At 37.5% G+C, this 24,045-nt stretch overlaps 1 protein-coding gene across 1 annotated transcript in view; it reads right to left on the minus strand.

Annotated features, from left to right (window-relative positions):
- Window positions 1–5,488: 5,488 nt before the first annotated feature.
- The window catches only part of Fkbp14 (peptidyl-prolyl cis-trans isomerase Fkb14), a 33,894-nt gene continuing 15,337 nt past the window's right edge, over window positions 5,489–24,045 (minus strand). Inside the window, exons 3-4 of the mRNA XM_053796281.2 lie at window positions 19,947–20,059; window positions 5,489–7,669 (exon numbers count right to left, since the gene is read on the minus strand). Of these exons, the coding sequence (XP_053652256.1) occupies window positions 7,511–7,669; window positions 19,947–20,059 (272 nt within the window). The 3' untranslated portion in view covers window positions 5,489–7,510. The remainder of the gene's footprint in view (window positions 7,670–19,946; window positions 20,060–24,045) is intronic.

Consider the following 24,045-nt stretch of genomic DNA (forward strand, 5'->3'; position numbering starts at 1 on the left):
CTCCTTTGGGGGTCTTTTGGTTACGTTTCCAAGGATACTATGGTATGGAAGGTTACTTGGTTTGACCAAAGGAGAGGTAACTCCAGTTCCTCGGATCAAAAGCTCTTCACCGGCATCAAAGTACCCCTCCTGAGGAGTACCTATGCCGTGTGACATTTGAGTGAATGGAACCTGGGATCAACTAACCCACAATTTAGAGAGGAAAATTTAGATATGTCGTTTCGCCATGGACCATTATCAAGTCGCGAGTGATAATGATCCAGGAAGGACCGAAACGTTGTCTGGAGTTTCTTATATAACTTGTAGATTGGGGATAGCTGCAACGACGGTATTGTGGGTTGTTCTCTATCGACCAGATGACCTTTGCTAGAGTTCTTCCTGTGTCCCACCTGGGAGAGGTTCATTAATTAGTGACCACGAGCCTGGCTACGAGAACACCATGTGTCTCATGAGAATAGCGGATCATCCCTAATAAGTCCACTGGCTCACGCTAGGCTGATTCACGATAGGCAGGTCAAAAGCTCACGCTAGGCAGGTCCACTGGTTCAAACTAGGCAGGTCCACTGGTTCACGCTAGGCAGGTCCATGGCTCATGCTAGGCAGGTCCACTGGTTCATGCTAGACAGGTCCACTGGTTCACACTAGGCAGGTCCACTGGTTCATGCTAGGCAGGTCCACTGGTTCATGCTAGGCAGGTCCACTGGCTCATGCTAAGCAAGTCCTTTGGCTCACACTAGGCAGGTCCACTGGTTCAAGCTAGACAGGTCCACTGGTTCATGCTAGGCAGGTCCTCTGACTCACACTAGGCAGGTCCACTGGTTCACACTAGGCAGATCCACTGGCTCACGCTAGGCAGGTCAACTGGCTCATGCTAGGCAGGTCCACTGGCTCATGCTAGCCAGGTCCTCTGGTTCATGCTAGGCAGGTTCTCTGGCTCATGCTAGGCAGGTCCACTGGCTCATGCTAGGCAGGTTCTCTGGCTCACACTAGGCAGGTCCACTGGCTCATGCTAGGCAGGTCCACTGGCTCATGCTAGGTCCACTGGTTCACACTAGGCAGGTCCACTGGCTCATGCTAGGCAGGTCCTCTGGCTCATGCTAGGCAGGTCACCTGGTTCACTAGGCAGGTCCACTGGCTCATGCTAGGCAGGTCCTCTGGCTCATGCTAGGCAGGTCCACTGGTTCACATTAGGCAGGTCCACTGGTTCACGCAAAGCAGGTCCACTGGCTCACACAAGGCAAGTTCACTGGCTCATGCTAGGGTCCACATATACGTCGATTTTTTCAATAATATTGAAAATTTTATTCGGAGATTTGTGACCAAAAAATTTAAGAAAAAGTTAGGTATGTCATGAATGTATAAAATATATGTAGATACAAGTCTATTTTATAATTTACTACCATAAAATATACACAAATCTATTGTGAAAAGTTAAAATTTATCAAAACTTAATGCACACAAACAATTATAGATCGATTATGTTCCATTCTCATTCAAGAGAAATGTTGACAAAGGTGAAGGTGCAATAATATAATAATAATACAGTGGTACCTCGGGATACAAACAGCTCAAAACTTGAATAATTATATGTACAGTGGAACCTCAAATTTCGAACTTAATCTGTTCCAGGAGCCAGTTTTAAATTTGAAAAGTCTGAAAATCGAAGCAATATTTCCCATAAGAAATAATGGAAATACAATTAATCCATTCCAGAAACCCAAAAATATTCACAAAAAAATACATTTTATAGAGATTAATTACAGTTTTACATACACACAACAAATAGTATAGTGTTCAATTATGTATATAAATATAAAATAACATTTTTACTTACCTTTATTGAAGATTGGTGATGGCATCTGGAAGATAGGGAGGAGGAGAGAGGGAGTTGGGGTTAGTGTTTGGAAGGAGAATCCCCCTCCATGAGGACTTCAGGTAAAGCCCTCTCTGGGGTTACTTCCCTTCTCTGTCTTTTAATGCCACTAGGACCAGCTTGAGTCACTGAACTCCTGTCTCACAAAATAACTGTCCACAGTCCTCTGTTTCTGGTGCCTCTTTAAGATTTCCCTAAAATGGGACATGGTTCTGTCACTGAACTTGTTGCAAAGATGGCTTGTTTCAGCTTGCTCAGGGTGGTACTTCTCCACAAACATTTGGACATCATTCCACTTCTGTGTTATTTCCTTCTTCACATCCATGGTGTTTCTCAATTTCTTTACCACAGGGGTACCACTAGCAAGTATCTTTGGGCCCATGGTAGCTTATTTCACAGTCCCACAAGCACTAAACACAATGAAATAATCATAAAATGTTTGAACGAGAGCGCAGGTTAGTGTTCACTCAAGCAGTAAACAAAGCCAGACTGGCTCACAGCGCCTGTGCGGGGACGCAGACAGAGTGGGCTGGTGGACAGGTCCGGTACCCGGCGGTCCGAAAATAGGGACAAAGTTGGTTCGAAAAAAGGGCTCTGTTTTTTAAACGTTCGATATGTGATACGTTCGAATTTTGAGGATCCACTGTAAGTGTATTTACGTAAGTGCTTTTGTAAGTGTATTTTTGAAGTTCTGAAATGGATTAATCTAATTTAGATTATTCCTTATGGGAACAAATTCGTTCAGTATCGGCACTCGAACAGCCTTCTGGAACAAAATAAATTCGTATCCGCCAATAAAAAGTAGGGGCGCCATTGGTACACTAAGAGAAAACACCATAAGTGTCCGGGGCCCAAAACTGTTCAACAGCCTCCCATCAAGCATTAGGGGAATTGCCAATAAACCCCTGGCTGCCTTCAAGAGAGAGCTGGACAGATACCTAAAGTCAGTGCCGGATCAGCCGGGCTGTGGCTCGTACGTCGGACTGCGTGTGGCCAGCAGTAACAGCCTAGTTGATCAGGCCCTGATCCATCGGGAGGCCTGGTCATGGACCGGGCCGCGGGGGCGTTGATCCCCGGAATAACCTCCAGGTAACCTCCAGGTACCACTGTATAATATTATTGTTATAATCATAACTAAGTACTAAACCCACAAGGGTCAATATAATGATAATATTACAGATTGTACATGTTCCATTCACAGTTGAGAGAAATGTAAAGAAACATAAAGATGCAGTAATATAATATAATAATAATAATTTATTATTACAGATCGTTCATGTTCCATTCACAGTCAAGAGAAATGTAAACATACATAAAGGTGCAGTGCAATATGTATTAAACTATAAATAAAAATGAATTTCTATTTCACATTATTTTTTCATTTTTTGTCTAGAGTTAGTAATACATATAATGTCTACAGTGTTTTGTATCAGATAAGATAGATTCCCAACTGCAGGTCATTATATGACTAAAGCCCCATGTCAGGAATCACTTGTACTGTTTACCGATGAACCTTACCTACTCTAACCTGGGGGTGCAAGATGGCATTCTAGGGAGTGTGACAAAGAGTGCTAATGAAAAGCCCAGTTCCATTTATTTTACCAAAAACTTTCCTAATTGCTCAATTTATATTTGCATTTTATGCACTGAATTAAAAGCTTATTTTTTGAGGTCAATTTGTTCACCTGCATTACTGTATTTGGTTCATTTCATGATTCCAAAATTAGAAATTTGACTTCATCTTCAAATGTATTTTCTTTTCTCTAGCTTACTTTACTGTAAGAATAATGTATATAATACATATACTTTTCTGTACTCGACTGAAGAAGCCTACTGTGTAGGCAAAACGTTTCGAAATAAAGATACCTAACTGTTGCATATGTGTCTTACCTAACAAAACATTTGTTAATCATCTGTGTATGCTATTGGTAAGGCTTCTGGTCAACAGTAGGCCATTAATAGTTAGGTTTTCAAGGGGTCAAAAGTTATGCATGGATTTTCAATTGCGTGAGGGGTCGGCTCAACTCTATTATTATACTGTATTACAAAATAAGCACTCAATCCGTATACCATAGAGATAAGCACTAGCACCATTTTACATTGTATTTATGGGAGTGGGAGTTTTAAACCTGTAGGAGTAATACAGCACCCAGGAAGCAATCAGATTTGAACACAGGATAGGGAGGACAGGTCCAGTTCCTCGGATCAAGAATTCTTTACGAGCATCAAGGGTTCGCTTCATCAGTGTCAGAACTAAATATCATGCAGTTGAAATATTTAAGATGTATGCAATCGTTGTTGAGTAGCAACAGTGCATGCACCAGAAATAATGGTGATAGTAGTAGTAGTAATACTGGTATTTGTATTAACAGTAGTGGTAGTAGTAGTAGTAATAATAGTAAAAGTAGTAATGTTAGTACATAGTTGTATCAGTAGCAATGGTAGTAGTTTCTTTTGTCCTGTTAGCATATTGCTAACAAGGCTTCAGTAGACATTCATATTGAAGATAAGAGTGCTCTACTTTATTTTACAAAACTGTTAATGTTAAGAATATCTTTAATGTTAATATTCACTAATAACAAATATGTACATAAGAGTAACAAAATAAATAGTGTGAGCATGGTATAATGAAGGGATTCAGGGAAACCAGTTAGCTAGACATGAGTCCTGGAGGTGGGGAAGTACAGTGCCTGCACTCTGTTGGAGGGGTGGGGATGCTACAGTTTAGAGAATTATTTGATTTATGATGTGTGCATAATTTTGGCAAGACTGCTGTTGAGTGAAAGATGGTGAATGTTTCCTTTTTCTTTTTTGAGGGACCATCTTACCTTGGTTGGAATTGGCAGGTGTGTTAAAAAATGTGCATTATTCTGAATATATGATAGTTTTCAAACATGCTATTATGAAAGAACAAGTTCAGTAGTAGAGCATTTATCTCACAACTGAAAGGATGCCAAGTTCATTTCTAGGTGAGGTAGAGCATGTTGGCTTCAGAACTTTTGCTACCTCTGGTATACCTAGGTGTAGTAGGCTTCATGCTAGCGAAGAGGACATAAAGAACCCTAATGAAAATAAGTCGCACTCCTTGGCTTTCTTGGGTTCACCTGGGTTAGTAAGCCTCTTAAGTTTTGTAATCTTGAGAAAATCTTATGGCCTTATATCTGTAAATTTATAATGTCAAATACTGTACATACTCTGTATGGTTGATGGGTAAAAAAAATTTCAACAAAGTTGCACATAAGGAATCACAATGGATGAATGTCCAGAAGCAGGAACCATGAACATATTGAATTTAAAAAAAAAAATGTTCAAACCCAAAAGTTTATGTATACAGTGGACCCCCGACTTATGATATTAATTCGTTCCAGAAGGCTGTTAGGGTGCCGTTACCGAATGAATTTGCTCCCATAAGGAATATTGTAAATTAGATTATTCCGTTTCAGACCCCCAAAAATACACTTACAGAAGCACTTACAAAAATACACTTACATAATTGTTCGAGTTGGGAGTTGTTTGTAAGTCGGGGGTCCACCGTACTTTTAATGAAGTGAAATTTCTCTGTTGGCTGTGACAAGTAGGTGCCCTTTTTAATCAGTTACAATAAAACCACCAATATACATTTCATAAAATTTACTGATCGATCAGAGTACAAAGTTAGTAATAAAATCCAACAAGAAAATATAAATACAAATCTATATGTCAAAATTTCTATGATACAATATCAGCTCTTCAGTAAGAGCTAGATTAATGCACTAGGAATGTCTATGTGCTAGGTACCGCTCACACAGCACACCAGTCATGTTTTGTCAGGAAATGCCAGTCAGAATTTTTATAAATTTGCTAGGTGAGTAATAACATATATTTAACAGACATGGCAAATTTAGGGAAAATATAGAACAAACAATTAAACTAGAGCAACACAGTCTTTCAAATTCTGACAGCCAATCCCTGTGTAGCATACAGTTTCACCATAACAATTTAATAATAGCATAAAATATTGCACAACATTCATAGACCAGCTTTCATTCATAAGTCTGATATTATAATGTTTCAAGAAGTGTAGGGATCATTCAGCACATGGAGTTGTGGAGGCTCAGTCCTCCAGCCACTAATTGTGGTCCGGTCTCTGTTCAGTCTATCACAGTTTTCAGCATATTTTTTATGTAAGGTAATAACAAAGGCAAGTACTGCATGTTGGATGATGACATTTCGACATTTAAACTAAAGCCGCTGTTTGCTTTAGTTGTCCATGCAAATTGTATTGGGTATTGTACTAGAAATAGATAACAATCACACCACAAATACCTCTCAATGTCTTTCATGTGTACTGTATAGTATATCTTGGAAGCCATTTTATTATTATATGGTTATAAAAATGAATACCATAGGACATTTGTAGAATAGTTTCATTAATTATTTTAACTTGATTGTATTTAAAGATTCAAGGATTAGTTTCTTCGAACTAAACTAAATTCGATACTGCATTTAAAAATGTACAACTACATGGAAAAACACGATCTCATCCTGAAGGTAGAGATAATTTGTTGATATTACCAAAACAAATTACAGTAATTAAGGTTCATAAATATGTCAACTGAACTTAAAAAAATCAGTTTACTGCACAGGCTGTTTCTAACATTAATAAAATGTTTATAATACTTTGAGACTTATTAAGAGAGATCATAGAGTATATCTGTGAATATTCTCTGGTTTTGTTGCAATGGATAAAGCTTATATACAGTACAATGTATCTAAAAGTATAAGTTATACAGATTAGATCTAACACCTCCCAAAACGCGATGCTAAAAGTATGAAATTTCACTAGAGGTAGAAGACTATTCACTTCTGATACTGAATGAATTTTTTTACCCAATTTTAACACTAGAGTAGCAACAAAACAAGGAGTAAATGATACGAAATTTGTGTAAATGAAAGTTGGAGACATTAGATAACTTTTTTGTAGCCAAAAATATACATAATAACAGCTCATAGAATTATCTTTATAAAATTATATTTTTAAATTATTATATTAATTTATGCAAAAAATTTAAAAAGTTGTGAATAAAAATATTGTGGACGAGGTAAGTTTCACATCAGTTTCACTCGTATGCAAAGCTAAACTGGATAATGTAACTATATACAACTAACTGATTGCACCTCATAAAAATTACAGTTAAGGCGGCTCGGGCAAACACCGTTATATCACAATGATTTGAGTCCACCGTCATGCTTGTAGACTAGTGGAAATATATTTACTGTATAGGTATTAACGGACTGGAAATGCACTATGCAAGCCGAACTGACTCTGTTTATGAATGAAGGGAAGGTTTTAGGGAATCATTGCTTTCTGATAAGACACCACATTCAAGGCAATAAATGTTGTAAAGGACAAATGGGGAAACCCAAGAAATTTTACGTATAATTTGGGCTTAAGGGTCGTTAGGAGGAGTCTTGAAGCAGTCTTGTTTTAACCTCTATTAAGTGAATTAAAAAAATATATTACTTTGGTGAATCCACAAAAAAGTATAATTATTAGCACCCCTATATGGAAAACCTTAAAAAATAAAGAGTTAACAATCCCACATTAAATCCTTCTGTTTGGGTTGATGGATGTGGTCAAAGATGAAATGTAGGTACTCAGAGCTCATCATGTTTAGGTCCTGAGAACTCTTCATGGGAGATGAAGCCATCCCTATCTTTGTCTTCATGGTGGAATATCTCTTCAGTGATCTTATGAGGATCTTGTCCTTTTTCAACTTCTTCAGCAGGGAGTTGTGCCTTGATATACTCTAGTACCTGAGGGAAAACAGCGAGAAGACAACGTGAAGATATAAAATAAAAGGAAAAGCTCAGCATAGTAAATCAAATACAATATTAAATTATATTGAGAATGTAAAAACGGTTTACAAACACAATAAATAGGAAAACTTAAATAGGGTGAAGAAAAAATTAATTAAGTCTCTGCAAAAGACATCACATTCAATAATAGTAAGAGAAAGCTTGAGCAACCAGGTATTAGCAATATCAGTGTGGCAGATTGGAGCAAGGCTGATGATAGAGAAACAAAGCATTCTAGTGGCTGAGTGTGGCAGTATGGTTAGACAAATATGAACAAAAAGTGAAGGGAGTCAAAGGATATTAATAAATTGAAAAGTTTCTTGGATTTCCTAGGTACCGTAATGACTATGTATTCAGTGCTTCCCCATGGATAATATAAAAATAGTATTCCTGAGAAAAGTATGATGTAATAGTAGGTTAAGTATTAAAAGATCTTCAAAATATTATAAAGAATATGGCTTAGTTATGTCACGAATGCAAATATTGAAGTCTATTTAAAGTTAATTTTTATATTCGTGGTGCAATGATGAACCCATAAGGGTCATACAATGGCAGGGAAACAGAAGGCAATCAAGTTTGAAAAAAAGATAGAGAGGAGCGCCTATTCCTGAATCAGGAACTCGTCAGAATCAAGGCACTGCTCTGGAAGGAAGCTAAAAGGTTAAGAATTAGTAAACAGATGGCTGCTGAAACAAATATACAGCACCATATTTAAAGCTACTTAATATTTTTTATATTTGGAACTGAAAAAAAAAAGAAAAATTAGTAAACATTAAGATATAATTGAATCAAGTGAACAAAGGGTAATCATAGATAAGTAGGTTATATTAAATGTTAATTCAGCATGTGCTTGTAAGAAAATTAGAGACACAAAGCCAAAAATACAGAAAGAAGAAAAAAAAAAGACGAACCAAATTATTGAAAACTGAACTAAGACAAAAAAAAGTGGAATATTATGGAGTGGGACTGACATTTTGAATTGGGGGTATTAAAAGACACAAGATGAGGGAAGTAAATGTGCTCACTTAAGGTCAGCTGGCAAGTAAATGATCAAGTGTAGAAATATGTGAAATTTAAGCCGAAATAAAAATGTGTGCCTTTCTATAGAGGCCTTAATGTGTGGTAGAAAGCATGTGCAGGCCACCCTCCTCAGTAATGGAAAACATTAAGATGAATATAACACATGTTTAACAAAAACATTCTACTTACTTTGAAAGTATTCATGAATAATTAAGAATGCAGAAATTTATATTGAAAAATGAGCCGTACATGAGTTCAGTGTTATGGAATTCATGCGTATCACACAGTAAGAGTTAGAATAATTTTAAAATGTAATCAAGTGGTGAATCCTGCATGAAAGGGTAGTTTTTAATTTTTCTTATTACAAAGTCCAAGGTTTGAACAACAAATGGGTTCTAACCATATCATGCCTTGTATTTTGGATATTTTGAAAATACATTACTTTTCATCAGTCAAAAACTAATAAAATACTGTATCTACAAACCCAGTGATACCATAGGTGGGAAATTATGATATCTGTTTACATATCTATTATTGGAAGATGAGTAACAAGAGACTGGCATACTGCACTGTTACTGTAGTAATCAGGTACTCTACCTGTCTCTCAGAGATATTATGCATGCTTGGGGTCATTCAATGAAACGACATTTGTACATTTAATAAAATTTTACTACAAAAAATTTCTGCTAAGCGCTGATATATATCACATCAGAGGTACACTCACTATGTTTGCACACTAGCAGCTCTAACATGAAGAAGGGAAAAAAATTCTTTCATTGAATGAAATGGTATAGAATGGAAATATAGCAATAGTTACCAATATACAAGTGTTTTGTTGCATTTTTGCACTAGCATTGATGTTCTCTATGTGCTTATATATGCGAGAACTTTAAGGGAAATGGCCAGTTATAAAAAATTGTAACTTAAAATTATTGGCTATATTTATAATTAATACTTTACTAATTAATGCAGTGGTAACAGTGTTTATTCAAGTGACTAGAGGGTAAGATTTAAATGACAAAATTAATACGAGCTGAGATTCAAAGTGTATTTGAATGCTCATTACGTTATTACTAGTAAATATTGTACTATACAAACTGGGCCGCGGGGGCGTTGACCCCCGGAACTCTCTCCAGGTAAACTCCAGGTATGTGTAGTACTGTATTGCTGAGAAATGGTGGGAAATGTTTATGGCCATGAAGCATATGTCTGCATATCATAGGAGCCATTCAGTAAAGACATTACTTCTGCATGCACTCTGAGGAGAGCGAGAGACTAGAGATTCTGCTTGTATGGTAGTTACAGAGGGAGACACGAGTTTACCTATTTGTAGTTACAGGAGGAAAAATATTCTCATTGTCTCATTTTTTTTGGAAAGCATTTCTAGTATTTCACACTTAGGATGACCTTGGCTGAAACTGCATTTTGGATGACATTTCATAAACCCATTTATAATGCTGGAAACTTCGTTTATCAGGTGAAAATTAAGAATCCATAAAACCTATGCCCAAATACATGCTATAGTACTGTTGAATACTGTTAAAAATAGTTTACTTTAATCATTATATATGCCTATATTGATGTGTTCAGAAACAGAATAATGCTGGAGCCAGTAAATTTTAACTTTACAAAACTAAAGCATCTGTAATTGCCAACATGCTGTAAAAATGTGAGTTTGCAAATTAACGGCTCCCTAAATAATTTTCTATCTTTTTCAAACTCATTATCAGTAACATAGTTGTCTGTACTGTAATAATTAATTTTAACATAGCTAAATACTAAAAATATTTATAATTCTGTCAATATTATTAATTTAAGAAATGATAGCAAAGATAATAAATTGTGTGCTATGAAGTGTTTTTCACAGAAAACATGAATAATGGAATTGTTAGTTAGTTATAAATATTGATTATTTTTTGCAAAGCAAACACTGATGCACTCACTATTATTACATGAATCAAAGCATTAAGTTACACTCATACATTACAGTCATACATTAGTCAATTAATGATTACGAGGCAGGACCCAATAATGAGCTCGATCCCTACTAATTTTAGTGCTATACTTGAATTTCTGTAACGCTTAATAATAATTATTCCCATGAACACAAGTAGGTGAGTACAGTGGACCCCCGCTTAACGATCACCTCCAAATACGACCAATTATGTAAGTGTATTTATGTAAGTGCGTTTGTACGTGTATGTTTGGGGGTCTGAAATGGACTAATCTACTTCACAATATTCCTTATGGGAAAAAATTCGGTCAGTACTGGCACCTGAACATACTACTGGAATGAAAAAAGTTCGTTAACCGGGGGTCCACTGTATATGAATACAGATAGTTATACCGGAAGTAACTGACCATATATATGACACTAACTACTTGCCATTGACAATTTCTTATTAATAAAGTGCTTCATGTTAAGCAGATGGCTTATATAAGAGTTCATTAATATATGTTTGGCTTGTTTTAAGCTTCTGTATTTAATCCTATTAATACCTCAATAAACACTTAGGTACCGGTTTACTGCTAAGTGAGCATGGGAAACAGCTGTATGAAGGTTTTTCCATACGTCTCAGTTGTTCAGGGATCAAACCCAGGTCTTGTGGTTGTGAGTCAAACATTCAAACACTGAGCAAGAAGTTTTTACAGAATTGGTTTGCCTTACAGTTAACTACACAACTTCAAGATTAATGATCATCACAAACTTAAAAAAAAAAAAAAAAAATCAGTACTATATTGATTTTAGATTCATGTGACTTTCATACAAAGTCAAATACAGTACATGATTTCTGTAGGTAGACAATGGCATAAGCTGACAAGTGGTAATTTAGAAATGTCTGTACTTTAAGCAGGAAAAACCTTTAATTTACAATGTTTTGCCCAAAGTGGGTCTTTATCAAGTACTGTACTGTGGGTGAAAATGCCTGGATTATCACAATTTGCATTACCTGACCCCCCTCATACTCTTAATGCTGTTATCGTCATTTCACTTCTATCTTCAGGAGATGAATTGACTGGCATGTACACTGTTCAGCTTAAGTTGAAATTGTACAAAAGTGAAATAATTTGTCTTTAACACATTTTAAATGCCAGTATATTTTAATTTTACACAGTAATTTATGGTAGTTACTAAGTGGGAAACTTTCTCCAGCTACACTTTTACTTACAAAAACACTTACAATATAGTTTCATCATTATGTTAGTGGAAGAAAGATAAAATTCAATAACTGAGAAGATGTTTATTGGAAATATTTCAGTATTGGAACCTTGGCTATTCCAGATGTACATAAGAGTTGGAAAATGTGGGCTTATATAATCAGGGAAGCACCTGGGAAGTGTGGTTCAGTGGCATGTTTTCTGACTGCAGTATCTAGTGGTGTGCAGGGGTGAGCTCGTTTGATAATCGTATGGTATGTGCCAGGGTCTCGACAAATCTAAAATTTTAGGCACGTATGGCTGTGTTTATTGTTGCAAATAAGACAGGCTTTCAAACAATGGCATCTGTGGATATTAGGTTCAGTGAAGATCATTTGTGTGTGGGCGAAGTCTGTTATGTGTCCCTCTGTGCTCCTGTGAAGCACTGAAGCATTGTTGAGATTGTCCTTGTTGCAAGCATTTTTGTGTTTATTGATTTTAGTAGATAAATTCCTGCCTGTTTTTCCTACATCTTTCATTAATGAACACAAAAATGTTTGTAAAGGGGAGGATCTCAACTATTCTTACATGCTTCACAGGAACATAGAGAGACATTTGGTGGACTTCATCAAAGCACAAATGAATGTCACTGAACTTAATCTCCACAAATGCTACTGTTTAGAAGCTTGCCTTATTTTAACAACAAACACAGTTATACAAAGAACAGGAACTTGTAATAATGCCAAAACCCTGGCACATATGATCTCTCTCTCACCTCAAGATGCTGCAGTCAGATGACATGTCACCAAACCTCACTTCTAAGGTGCCGTCCTAATTATATATGCTCGTATTTTCTCACTTTTAAGTACATTTGGTCCCAGGACCAAAATGTTTCCAATAAACATGTCCTAAGTTATTGCATTTCATATCTTTTTCCACAACTTATTGGTATCAAATACATTCATCTTTATATTTTGTACATATACAAACACAAAAGTACAATAAATAGACACTAATCATTTGCTAACATTAACCTACATAGGGAAAATAAAACAGAAGATAAAGAAAAAAGTTCTATGAATTTTGGTCTACAACTGAGGCCTTCTTAAGCAGACCGAAATATATAGGACTGTACTCTTTTTGTGATCTACTTTATTTATTACTTATGAATACTTAACATATTCTCTGTTCACAGTACTCTACAATTATTGAAATATGATCATATATTTCCTTGACTTCATTCAAAAATATATGAGGAGCAGTTAAGAATGGACTGAGAGTATGAAATCTAGTTTTGTGAAGAATGAGGAAGACATAAGCCTTGAGGTTTTTAATTGCTTCTTGACATAATACTTCTTATAAGCCATTACACTGCAATGTGAAAAGTAGACATTTTTAATAAACAAAGAGCAGGTAGAATGAAGTGCAAGAAATTCGAATCATCTGTAGAGATTTCAGGAGTAAAAAATGGGGATCAAATTTCGAATGCCAGAAAAATGGCTAATTTTGAACACCCTCTAATGTAGTTTGAATGTCTGATACAATACTACCCTATATCTTACATTTAGCTTCACAAGAAAGAATAATCTCCAGTACATTCACTAGACTATGATCTATTTGGTCTAAAACTTAAATTTAATTCCTTCAGTGAGGAGCCTCAGTAATAACAATCATTGTACCAACAAATAAATATTCCTGCATGTCTGGCAGTTGATTTCTATAATGTGTTAAGTTGTTGGCAACTTGAATGTAAAAAAACAGAAAAGTCAGTATAACTTAGTGACAACACAACAGTTTGCAGAGCAAGTATTTATTTTCATAACATTTCACTAAGTGTTGAGATTTGCCACTGCGCAAAATGTTGTTTTAATAAAGACTTGGAAAAATAGACACAGATGCGGTATAATACAGTCTTTATCGACCATGTTTTGCCCACACAGTGGCCTTTATCAAGTCACAAACAATCTGTTTGTGACTTCATAAAGCCCACTGTGTAGGCGAAACAGTCAATAAACAATCGCATTATACTGCATTTGTGTCTATTTTTCCATTGTGTTGGTATTTTATACCATTGATCTTCATAAAGGCTTGTCTGCATAAATGTCTCCACCATACTTGCTACCAGTATTTGCCACCATACTTGCTACCAGTATTTGCCACCATACTTGCTACCAGTATTCAAACTAAAAGTCCAGTGTTTATAAGAAAGTTGCAGCCTTAAGAAACTGTCTACTAAAGTGCTTTACCAATTAGTATAAATATATGTCTGCCAATGCCAATGATTTTCTTTTAGAAAACTATAAAATCAGAGGATGAGGGGAAAATCTACATCACAACACATACTAATGTCAGACTAGATGCCTGATTAGCAACAGTGGTAGAATGTGGTGTGGCATGCAGTATGAACCTGTCATTTTGTTATAGTATATGGTTCATAAAAATTCAAAGCATGGAGGAAATTTTTATAGAGCATTTATTTATACTATGGCTTGAAACGATCTAGCAGTATGTGCAGTTATACAGACCATTAATGTTTCATTCTACTTGTACAAGCAGCTGATTTAAGAATGTTGGCTATTAACATCATGCTGGCTAATGTTTGACAAGTGCTATCTAGCTAGGTAATGGTGACCCCCTCTAGTTACATGTACGTAAGATCACATACTGGTCATAAAACATATGTTACAGCTACAGTAAAAACTGTTATCTTGAAATACTCCACAGTACTGCATATTGTAACTGATGTCCTAGTGGATAGGCTTTGTACTACTGTAGACATTTGTACTCTACATGGAATTTTATTTAAATTATACATACATATCTTGAATTATCTGTAATTGTTTAAACAGTGGTTGATATTATATAAAACTGTTCTCTGTACATCTGCCATGGTAATTTTTACCCGAGTATATTGTATACCAGCAAAGCATAAAAAATTTGGCACTTTTCGTTGGATTTTGCACATGGAGAAAAAAAAGAATGTGTCGCAGTATGATACAGTACGCTGCTAGTGTGGTCAAAGTGATCTAAGACCAATAGCTACAAAATATTGTAGGATAACAAAGCTAGGAAATGTTAATGTGAAAAAGGAAGTTAGATGAGGATATGATAGGTTTACAAGTGTTTGTTTAAAAAATTTTGTGGGTGCATAAGTGTAAATACTATAAGAAAAATAGTGAAAATTTATTATGCTGGTATAGTAATTATAAATCCATACAATTACTGAACTCTGTTCAAATAATGAATGAAAGAATTTTCTAAGTTAATGTTCATGTATTAATCTTTAAGCTTATTTGTTCAATGAAAAGTCATTTAATAAAATATTATATGATATAATCCAACAGTTCTTGCTCAAGATAATCTTCTTACTTATTCTTTTAGGTTTAATAAGTGTTGTTTTCTGCTCAATACTTATTGTCTTCCATCTACTGCTTCCTGAAATTCTTATCATAGTATCATTAGCTGAAGGGGGTAGGAGAGTTTCAGTGGGGGGAAATAAATGGGATTAAATCTGGAGTATCTGAGAGAGTTAGAGCAAAGGAAGGGGTAGCAGTAATGTTAAATGATCAGTTATGGAAGGAGAAAAGAGAATATGAATGTGTAAATTCAAGAATTATGTGGATTAAAGTAAAGGTTGGATGCGAGAAGTGGGTCATAATAAGCGTGTATGCACCTGGAGAAGAGAGGAATGCAGAGGAGAGAGAGAGATTTTGGGAGATGTTAAGTGAATGTATAGGAGCCTTTGAACCAAGTGAGAGAGTAATTGTGGTAGGGGACTTGAATGCTAAAGTAGGAGAAACTTTTAGAGAGGGTGTGGTAGGTAAGTTTGGGGTGCCAGGTGTAAATGATAATGGGAGCCCTTTGATTGAACTTTGTATAGAAAGGGGTTTAGTTATAGGTAATACATATTTTAAGAAAAAGAGGATAAATAAGTATACACGATATGATGTAGGGCGAAATGACAGTAGTTTGTTGGATTATGTATTGGTAGATAAAAGACTGTTGAGTAGACTTCAGGATGTACATGTTTATAGAGGGGCCACAGATATATCAGATCACTTTCTAGTTGTAGCTACACTGAGAGTAAAAGGTAGATGGGATACAAGGAGAATAGAAGCATCAGGGAAGAGAGAGGTAAAGGTTTATAAACTAAAAGAGGAGGCAGTTAGGGTAAGATATAAACAGCTATTGGAGGATAGATGGGCTAATGAGAGCATAGGCAATGGGGTCGAAGAGGTATGGGGTAGGTTTAAAAATGTAGTGTTAGAGTGTTCAGCAGAAGTTTGTGGTTACAGGAAAGTGGGTGCAGGAGGGAAGAGGAGCGATTGGTGGAATGATGATGTAAAGAGAGTAGTAAGGGAGAAAAAGTTAGCATATGAGAAGTTTTTACAAAGTAGAAGTGATGCAAGGAGGGAAGAGTATATGGAGAAAAAGAGAGAAGTTAAGAGAGTGGTGAAGCAATGTAAAAAGAGAGCAAATGAGAGAGTGGGTGAGATGTTATCAACAAATTTTGTTGAAAATAAGAAAAAGTTTTGGAGTGAGATTAACAAGTTAAGAAAGCCTAGAGAACAAATGGATTTGTCAGTTAAAAATAGGAGAGGAGAGTTATTAAATGGAGAGTTAGAGGTATTGGGAAGATGGAAGGAATATTTTGAGGAATTGTTAAATGTTGATGAAGATAGGGAAGCTGTGATTTCGTGTATAGGGCAAGGAGGAATAACATCTTGTAGGAGTGAGGAAGAGTCAGTTGTGAGTGTGGGGGAAGTTCGTGAGGCAGTAGGTAAAATGAAAGGGGGTAAGGCAGCCGGGATTGATGGGATAAAGATAGAAATGTTAAAAGCAGGTGGGGATATAGTTTTGGAGTGGTTGGTGCAATTATTTAATAAATGTATGGAAGAGGGTAAGGTACCTAGGGATTGGCAGAGAGCATGCATAGTTCCTTTGTATAAAGGCAAAGGGGATAAAAGAGAGTGCAAAAATTATAGGGGGATAAGTCTGTTGAGTGTACCTGGTAAAGTGTATGGTAGAGTTATAATTGAAAGAATTAAGAGTAAGACGGAGAATAGGATAGCAGATGAACAAGGAGGCTTTAGGAAAGGTAGGGGGTGTGTGGACCAGGTGTTTACAGTGAAACATATAAGTGAACAGTATTTAGATAAGGCTAAAGAGGTCTTTGTGGCATTTATGGATTTGGAAAAGGCGTATGACAGGGTGGATAGGGGGGCAATGTGGCAGATGTTGCAAGTGTATGGTGTAGGAGGTAGGTTACTGAAAGCAGTGAAGAGTTTTTACGAGGATAGTGAGGCTCAAGTTAGAGTATGTAGGAAAGAGGGGAATTTTTTCCCAGTAAAAGTAGGCCTTAGACAAGGATGTGTGATGTCACCGTGGTTGTTTAATATATTTATAGATGGGGTTGTAAGAGAAGTAAATGCGAGGGTCTTGGCAAGAGGCGTGGAGTTAAAAGATAAAGAATCACACACAAAGTGGGAGTTGTCACAGCTGCTCTTTGCTGATGACACTGTGCTCTTGGGAGATTCTGAAGAGAAGTTGCAGAGATTGGTGGATGAATTTGGTAGGGTGTGCAAAAGAAGAAAATTAAAGGTGAATACAGGAAAGAGTAAGGTTATGAGGATAACAAAAAGATTAGGTGATGAAAGATTGAATATCAGATTGGAGGGAGAGAGTATGGAGGAGGTGAACGTATTCAGATATTTGGGAGTGGACGTGTCAGCGGATGGGTCTATGAAAGATGAGGTGAATCATAGAATTGATGAGGGAAAAAGAGTGAGTGGTGCACTTAGGAGTCTGTGGAGACAAAGAACTTTGTCCTTGGAGGCAAAGAGGGGAATGTATGAGAGTATAGTTTTACCAACGCTCTTATATGGGTGTGAAGCGTGGGTGATGAATGTTGCAGCGAGGAGAAGGCTGGAGGCAGTGGAGATGTCATGTCTGAGGGCAATGTGTGGTGTGAATATAATGCAGAGAATTCGTAGTTTGGAAGTTAGGAGGAGGTGCGGGATTACCAAAACTGTTGTCCAGAGGGCTGAGGAAGGGTTGTTGAGGTGGTTCGGACATGTAGAGAGAATGGAGCGAAACAGAATGACTTCAAGAGTGTATCAGTCTGTAGTGGAAGGAAGGCGGGGTAGGGGTCGGCCTAGGAAGGGTTGGAGGGAGGGGGTAAAGGAGGTTTTGTGTGCGAGGGGCTTGGACTTCCAGCAGGCATGCGTGAGCGTGTTTGATAGGAGTGAATGGAGACAAATGGTTTTTAATACTTGACGTGCTGTTGGAGTGTGAGCAAAGTAACATTTATGAAGGGATTCAGGGAAACCGGCAGGCCGGACTTGAGTCCTGGAGATGGGAAGTACAGTGCCTGCACTCTGAAGGAGGGGTGTTAATGTTGCAGTTTAAAAACTGTAGTGTAAAGCACCCTTCTGGCAAGACAGTGATGGAGTGAATGATGGTGAAAGTTTTTCTTTTTCGGGCCACCCTGCCTTGGTGGGAATCGGCCGGTGTGATAATAAAAAAAAAAAAAAAAAAAGTATCATTAGCATTGTAAATGACAGTGAGGATGTTAGGTGAAGGTGGTTATACTGTATTAAACACTGTTTGTACTGTTGCCAGCAATGGTTGGTGTCCAGCACAGTGCATTTGTACTAAGAATTATACGTATTATAAATGTGTAAAGTTGCAGAAAACTGTTATAAAACGTATTTCTTCTTGAAATATAAAAAAATATTTAGCAAAATGTTATTAATTATAAATGATACTAAATGAAAACAAGTGCTGCATATCTACCCTTATGACGGCTGAAGCTTTGAACCATTATTTCCAAAAATGGTGTAATTCGGTTACGGGAGGTTCTTTCTATAGAGACGGATGTAGCAGTTTTATTGTAATTGTCACAATGTCTTGGGTGATTCCTGAACTTACCATAGATGGAACTTTAAACCATGCTAAAAAAAAAAAATCCATATTTATGTACACCTGATGTATAGATTAACAAAATTCTGAGCTAGTACACTACAGTATTGTTAAAATTGATGGTACAGGTATTACCCTCATCAGCAGCTAAACTCTAAGGCATCATTATTTTATAATGAATTGCTACTGTGAATACTAAAAGCAATGTGAACAATAGTTGATTGTCGTGACAGCTGGTGTGATTAATTGGTATTGTCTGAAAAATGTAGATTATTATCAGAAGCACATACGTATAGTGAAATACTGTATAATGTAAATTAATTAAAGATAAAGGGATAGAAATTAAGCAAGCATTATAAATAGTATTTCATGATAGTACAATACTGCACTGCTGTGAATTCATCCTACAAGTTAATTTTAAAAACCGCAAACAGAGTAAGCCTTTATTAAAAGCGATGTTTCTCTCAGTGAGAACTTAAACAAATTGCTTAAGATCTTAATGAGCAAAATGCCATTTTTAATAAATGGTTGCTATGTTTTTGACTTCCTAAGTGTTAGCGTACTGCTTGCTGCAGTCTTCCTTCTTTCTTATGTTATTCAGTTTTGAAAATTAGCAGGGCTATAAGACTGCACATAACTGACTCTAGCTTTACAGTAGGGATCTATGCACAGCTGTATAAATGTAATGCATTCTATTTCACACATGCATAAAACGAACATGCACAAAATATGTTGTCATTTGCTGAAAAATTAGCTGAGAAAAACTAGTTACTGAAAAAATTTTCTTGAATATTTGCAATGACTGCATATCAGCGTTCATGAGTCATTAATTGATTTCCAAGTGAAAATATCATAAGTGTAGAACACAATAAGTTGGAACATCTTAAATTGAAGCAGTTATAATGTGTGTACATTAACCATATACAGTACTGTAGTACATTACGTATATGATACTGTTTATTTTCATTATTTTAAGCTAAAACATAAAATAAAAAGTGCAAAAATAAGAATGTAAGTATGTTTATTCAGGTATACACAAATACAGTTACATAGCAGCATACATGTTGAGAACCTAGGATAACCCAAAAAAGTCAGACAAGAGTGACTTATTTCCACTGGGGTTCTATACATGTCACCCAAAACCAGCAATTCTCACCTCTTCCTTGGAGAGATGTTCATCTGCATCTCCATCAATCTGTTTGAAGACATTGACCACAGGTGGAGCATCACCAATGGAGATCAGTTCAACGTCAAACACCAGTGTGGCATCTAGAAACAATAGGCCAAGAAAATTCTGAGTACTGTACATCAAGAAAGCTATTTTCATTTTCCAGTAATTACATGGTAAACAAAATGATAATGTTAAAAATAAAACATTAAAATCCATAAATACAAGAAATAAAATACTGTATTTTGACCGAACAGTAATGCAGTATGACAAAAAGTTCACTACCGATTGGGGAAAAAATGAGTTCACTAAATGCATACCAATCATATTGATACCAAAACATGCTGAGCTCATAATGGTTCACGACAGCAATTACAGAAAAATAAGGATAGGTGCAATAAGAATTCCACTGTTAATAATACATAATATGCAGTTTATGGCATTTTATTGGGAAAACGTTTCATCTCTAGGCTGAAATACAGTGGACCCCCGCATAACGATGGCATCACATAGCGATTAATCCGCATACCGCTTACTTTAATCGCAAAAATTTTGCCACGCATACCGATTAAAAACCCGCTCACCGATTTTCGTCCGAGACGCGTCCAATGCACCCTCAGCCAGCCTCACATGTGCCGCCCGTGCCATTGTTTACCAGCCAGCCTCCGCGGTAACATCCAAGCATACACTCGGAATATTTCGTATTATTACAGTGTTTTCGGTGCTGTTTCTGGAAAATAAGTGACCATGGGCCCCAAGAAAGCTTCTAGTGCCAACCGTACACCAATAAGGGTGAGAATTCCCATTGAAATGAAGAAAGAGATCATTGATAAGTATGAAAGTGGAGTGCGTATCGCCGACCTAGTCAAGTTGTACAAGAAACCCCAATCAACCATCGCTACTATTGTGGGCACCAGAAAGACAATCAAGGAAGCTGTTCTTGCCAAAGGTTTAACTGTGTTTTCGAAACAAAGATCGCAAGTGATGGAAGATGTTGAGAGACTCTTATTGGTGTGGATAAATGAAAAACAGCTAGCAGGAGATAGCGTCTCTCAAGCAATCATATGTGAAAAGGCTAGGAAGTTGCATGAGGATTTAATTAAAAAAATGCCTGCAACTAGTGATGATGTGAGTGAATTTAAGGCCAGCAAAGGTTGGTTTGAGAGATTTAAGAAGCGTAGTGGCATCCATAGTGTGATAAGGCATGGTGAGGCTGCCAGTTCGGACCACAAAGCGGCTGAAAAATATGTGCAGGAATTCAAGGAGTACATAGACAGTGAAGGACTGAAACCTGAACAAGTGTTTAATTGTGATGAAACAGGCCTGTTCTGGAAGAAAATGCCAAGCAGGACCTACATTACTCAGGAGGAAAAGGCACTCCCAGGACATAAGCCTATGAAAGACAGGCTTACTTTGTTGATGTGTGCCAATGCTAGTGGTGATTGCAAAGTTAAGCCTTTATTAGTGTATCACTCTGAAACTCCCAGAGCGTTCAGGCAAAAGAATGTCCTCAAGGATAATTTGTGTGTGCTGTGGAGGGCAAACAGTAAGGCATGGGTCACTAGGGACTTTTTCTATAACTGGTTACACCATGCATTTGCCCCCAATGTGAAAGATTACCTAACTGAAAAGAAATTAGACCTTAAGTGCCTCCTGGTGTTAGACAATGCCCCTGGTCATCCTACAGACGTGGCAGAGCGACTTTATGGGGACATGAGCTTCATTAAGGTGAAGTTTTTGCCTCCTAATACCACTCCTCTCCTGCAGCCCATGGACCAGCAGGTTATTGCAAACTTCAAAAAACTGTACACAAAAGCTCTGTTTGAAAGGTGCTTTGTAGTGACCTCAGAAACTCAACTGACTCTAAGAGAGTTTTGGAGAGAGCACTTTAATATCCTCAATTGTGTAAACCTTATAGGTAAGGCTTGGGAGGGAGTGACTAAGAAGACCTTGAACTCTGCTTTGAAGAAACTGTGGCCAGAATGTGTAGACAAAAGGGATTTTGAAGGGTTTGAGGCTAACCCTGAGAATCCTGTGCCAGTTGAGGAATCCATTGTGGCATTGGGAAAGTCCTTGGGGTTGGAGGTTAGTGGGGAGGATGTGGAAGAGTTGGTGGAGGAGGACAATGAAGAACTAACCACTGATGAGCTGATAGATCAACTTCAAGAGCAAGAGGCCAGACCTGGGGAAACTGGTTCAGAGGAGGGGAGAGAGAAATTGAAGAAGTTGCCTACTACAAAGATAAAGGAAATCTGTGCAAAGTGGCTTGAAGTGCAAACCTTCATGGATGAAAATCACCCTCACACAGCTATTGCAAGCCGTGCTGGTGATTATTACACTGACAATGTTGTGAAACACTTTAGGCAAGTCATAAAGGAACGAGAGGTACAGGCCACTATGGACAGATATCTTGTGTGAAAGAAGTCCAGTGACTCTGAAGCTGGCCCTAGTGGCATTAAAAGAAGAAGGGAAGTAACCCCAGAAAAGGACTTGCTACCTCAAGTCCTAATGGAAGGGGATTCCCCTTCTAAACACTAACACTCTCTCTCCCCTCCTCCCATCCCATCAATCATCACCAGATCTTCAATAAAAGTAAGTGTCATGTAATTGTGCATGCCTTTTTCAGTTTGTGTGTATTAAAATTAACATTTCATGTGGTAAAAAAATTTTTTTTTCATACTTTTGGGTGTCTTGCACGGATTAATTTTATTTCCATTATTTCTTATGGGGAAAATTCATTCACATAACGATTATTTCACATAACAATTACCCCTCTTGCACGGATTAAAATCGTTAACCGGGGGTCCACTGTATATCTGTACACTAATGGCCCCTTTCAAGGCAGGTGAAAGTGCAGACCTTGAGAATATACATAGAACTTTCACTGCACATATAAATACAATAAAGAACCTAAATTATTGGGAATGGTTGTAGTCCCTTGATCTGTACTCCTTGAAATGCAGGCAAAAAAATACATGATAATATATGTACTAGGAAAATGCTAGAGGGACTAGTCCAAATCTGCACACAGAAAATGCTCCTTAAAAAAGGGAAAGACTCGGCAGGTGGTGCAACATTCCCTCGAAGAAAAGCAGGGGCACCATGAGTATACTAAGAAACAATACAATATGTGTCAGGGGCCCAAGACTGTTCAACTGCCTCCCAGCATACATAAGGGGGATTGGCAATAGGCCCCTGGCTGTCTTCAAGAAGGTGCTGGACAGGCACCTAAAGTCTGCACCTGATCAGTGGGGCTGTGGTTTGTATGTTGGTTTGCATGTGGCCAGCAGTAACAGCTTGGTTGCTCAGGCCCCTGATCTACCAAGAGGCTTGGTCACAGACCAGGCTGCAGGGGCATTGATCCCCAAAACTCTCTCCAAGTATACTCCAGGTAAAGAGAGTGACTGGGAAAACCTGAAGCTACATGGGGGACGTTGACCCCCGGAACTCTCTCCAGGTAAACTCCAGGTAAAACCAGAAATGTGGAGGGCTAAGACGATTGAGGTGGTACTGAAAAATCTAATGCACCAACATGTTAGGGACATTACCAGAGAGAGAGAGAGAGGCAGAGATGAACCAGCAAGACTGGACCTCATATTCAGCTTGAGTAGTTTAGACATTAGGGATATCACTTAAGAAAGGTCCCTCAGAGTTAGCAATCATGTGGTCCTGAGCCTCGACTACATTGTAGAGCTAGCAGTGGAAAGTGAAGCAACACGAGGATGGGAGAAGTCAAACTACAAAAGAGGGGACTACACAGGCATAAGGCAATTCCTGTGCAAGGTGCAAGGGCAAGAGAGCTGGAGGGAAAGACAGTAAATGAGATGATGGATCACATGACCACAAAGTGCAGAGAGGCAGAGGAGATAAGATTTCGTTCGGATTTTTAACCCCAGAGGATTAGCCACCCAGGATAACCCAAGAAAGTCAGTGCATCATCGAGGACTGTCTAACTTATTTCCACTGGGGTCCTTAATCTTGTCCCCCAGGATGTGACCCACACCAGTCGACTAACACCCAGGTACCTATTTGCTGCTAGGTGAACAGGACAACAGGTGTAAGGAAACATGTCAAAATATTTCCACCC

This window comes from Cherax quadricarinatus, chromosome 83 (genome assembly GCF_038502225.1).
Source record: "Cherax quadricarinatus isolate ZL_2023a chromosome 83, ASM3850222v1, whole genome shotgun sequence".
Classification (NCBI taxonomy): domain Eukaryota; kingdom Metazoa; phylum Arthropoda; class Malacostraca; order Decapoda; family Parastacidae; genus Cherax; species Cherax quadricarinatus.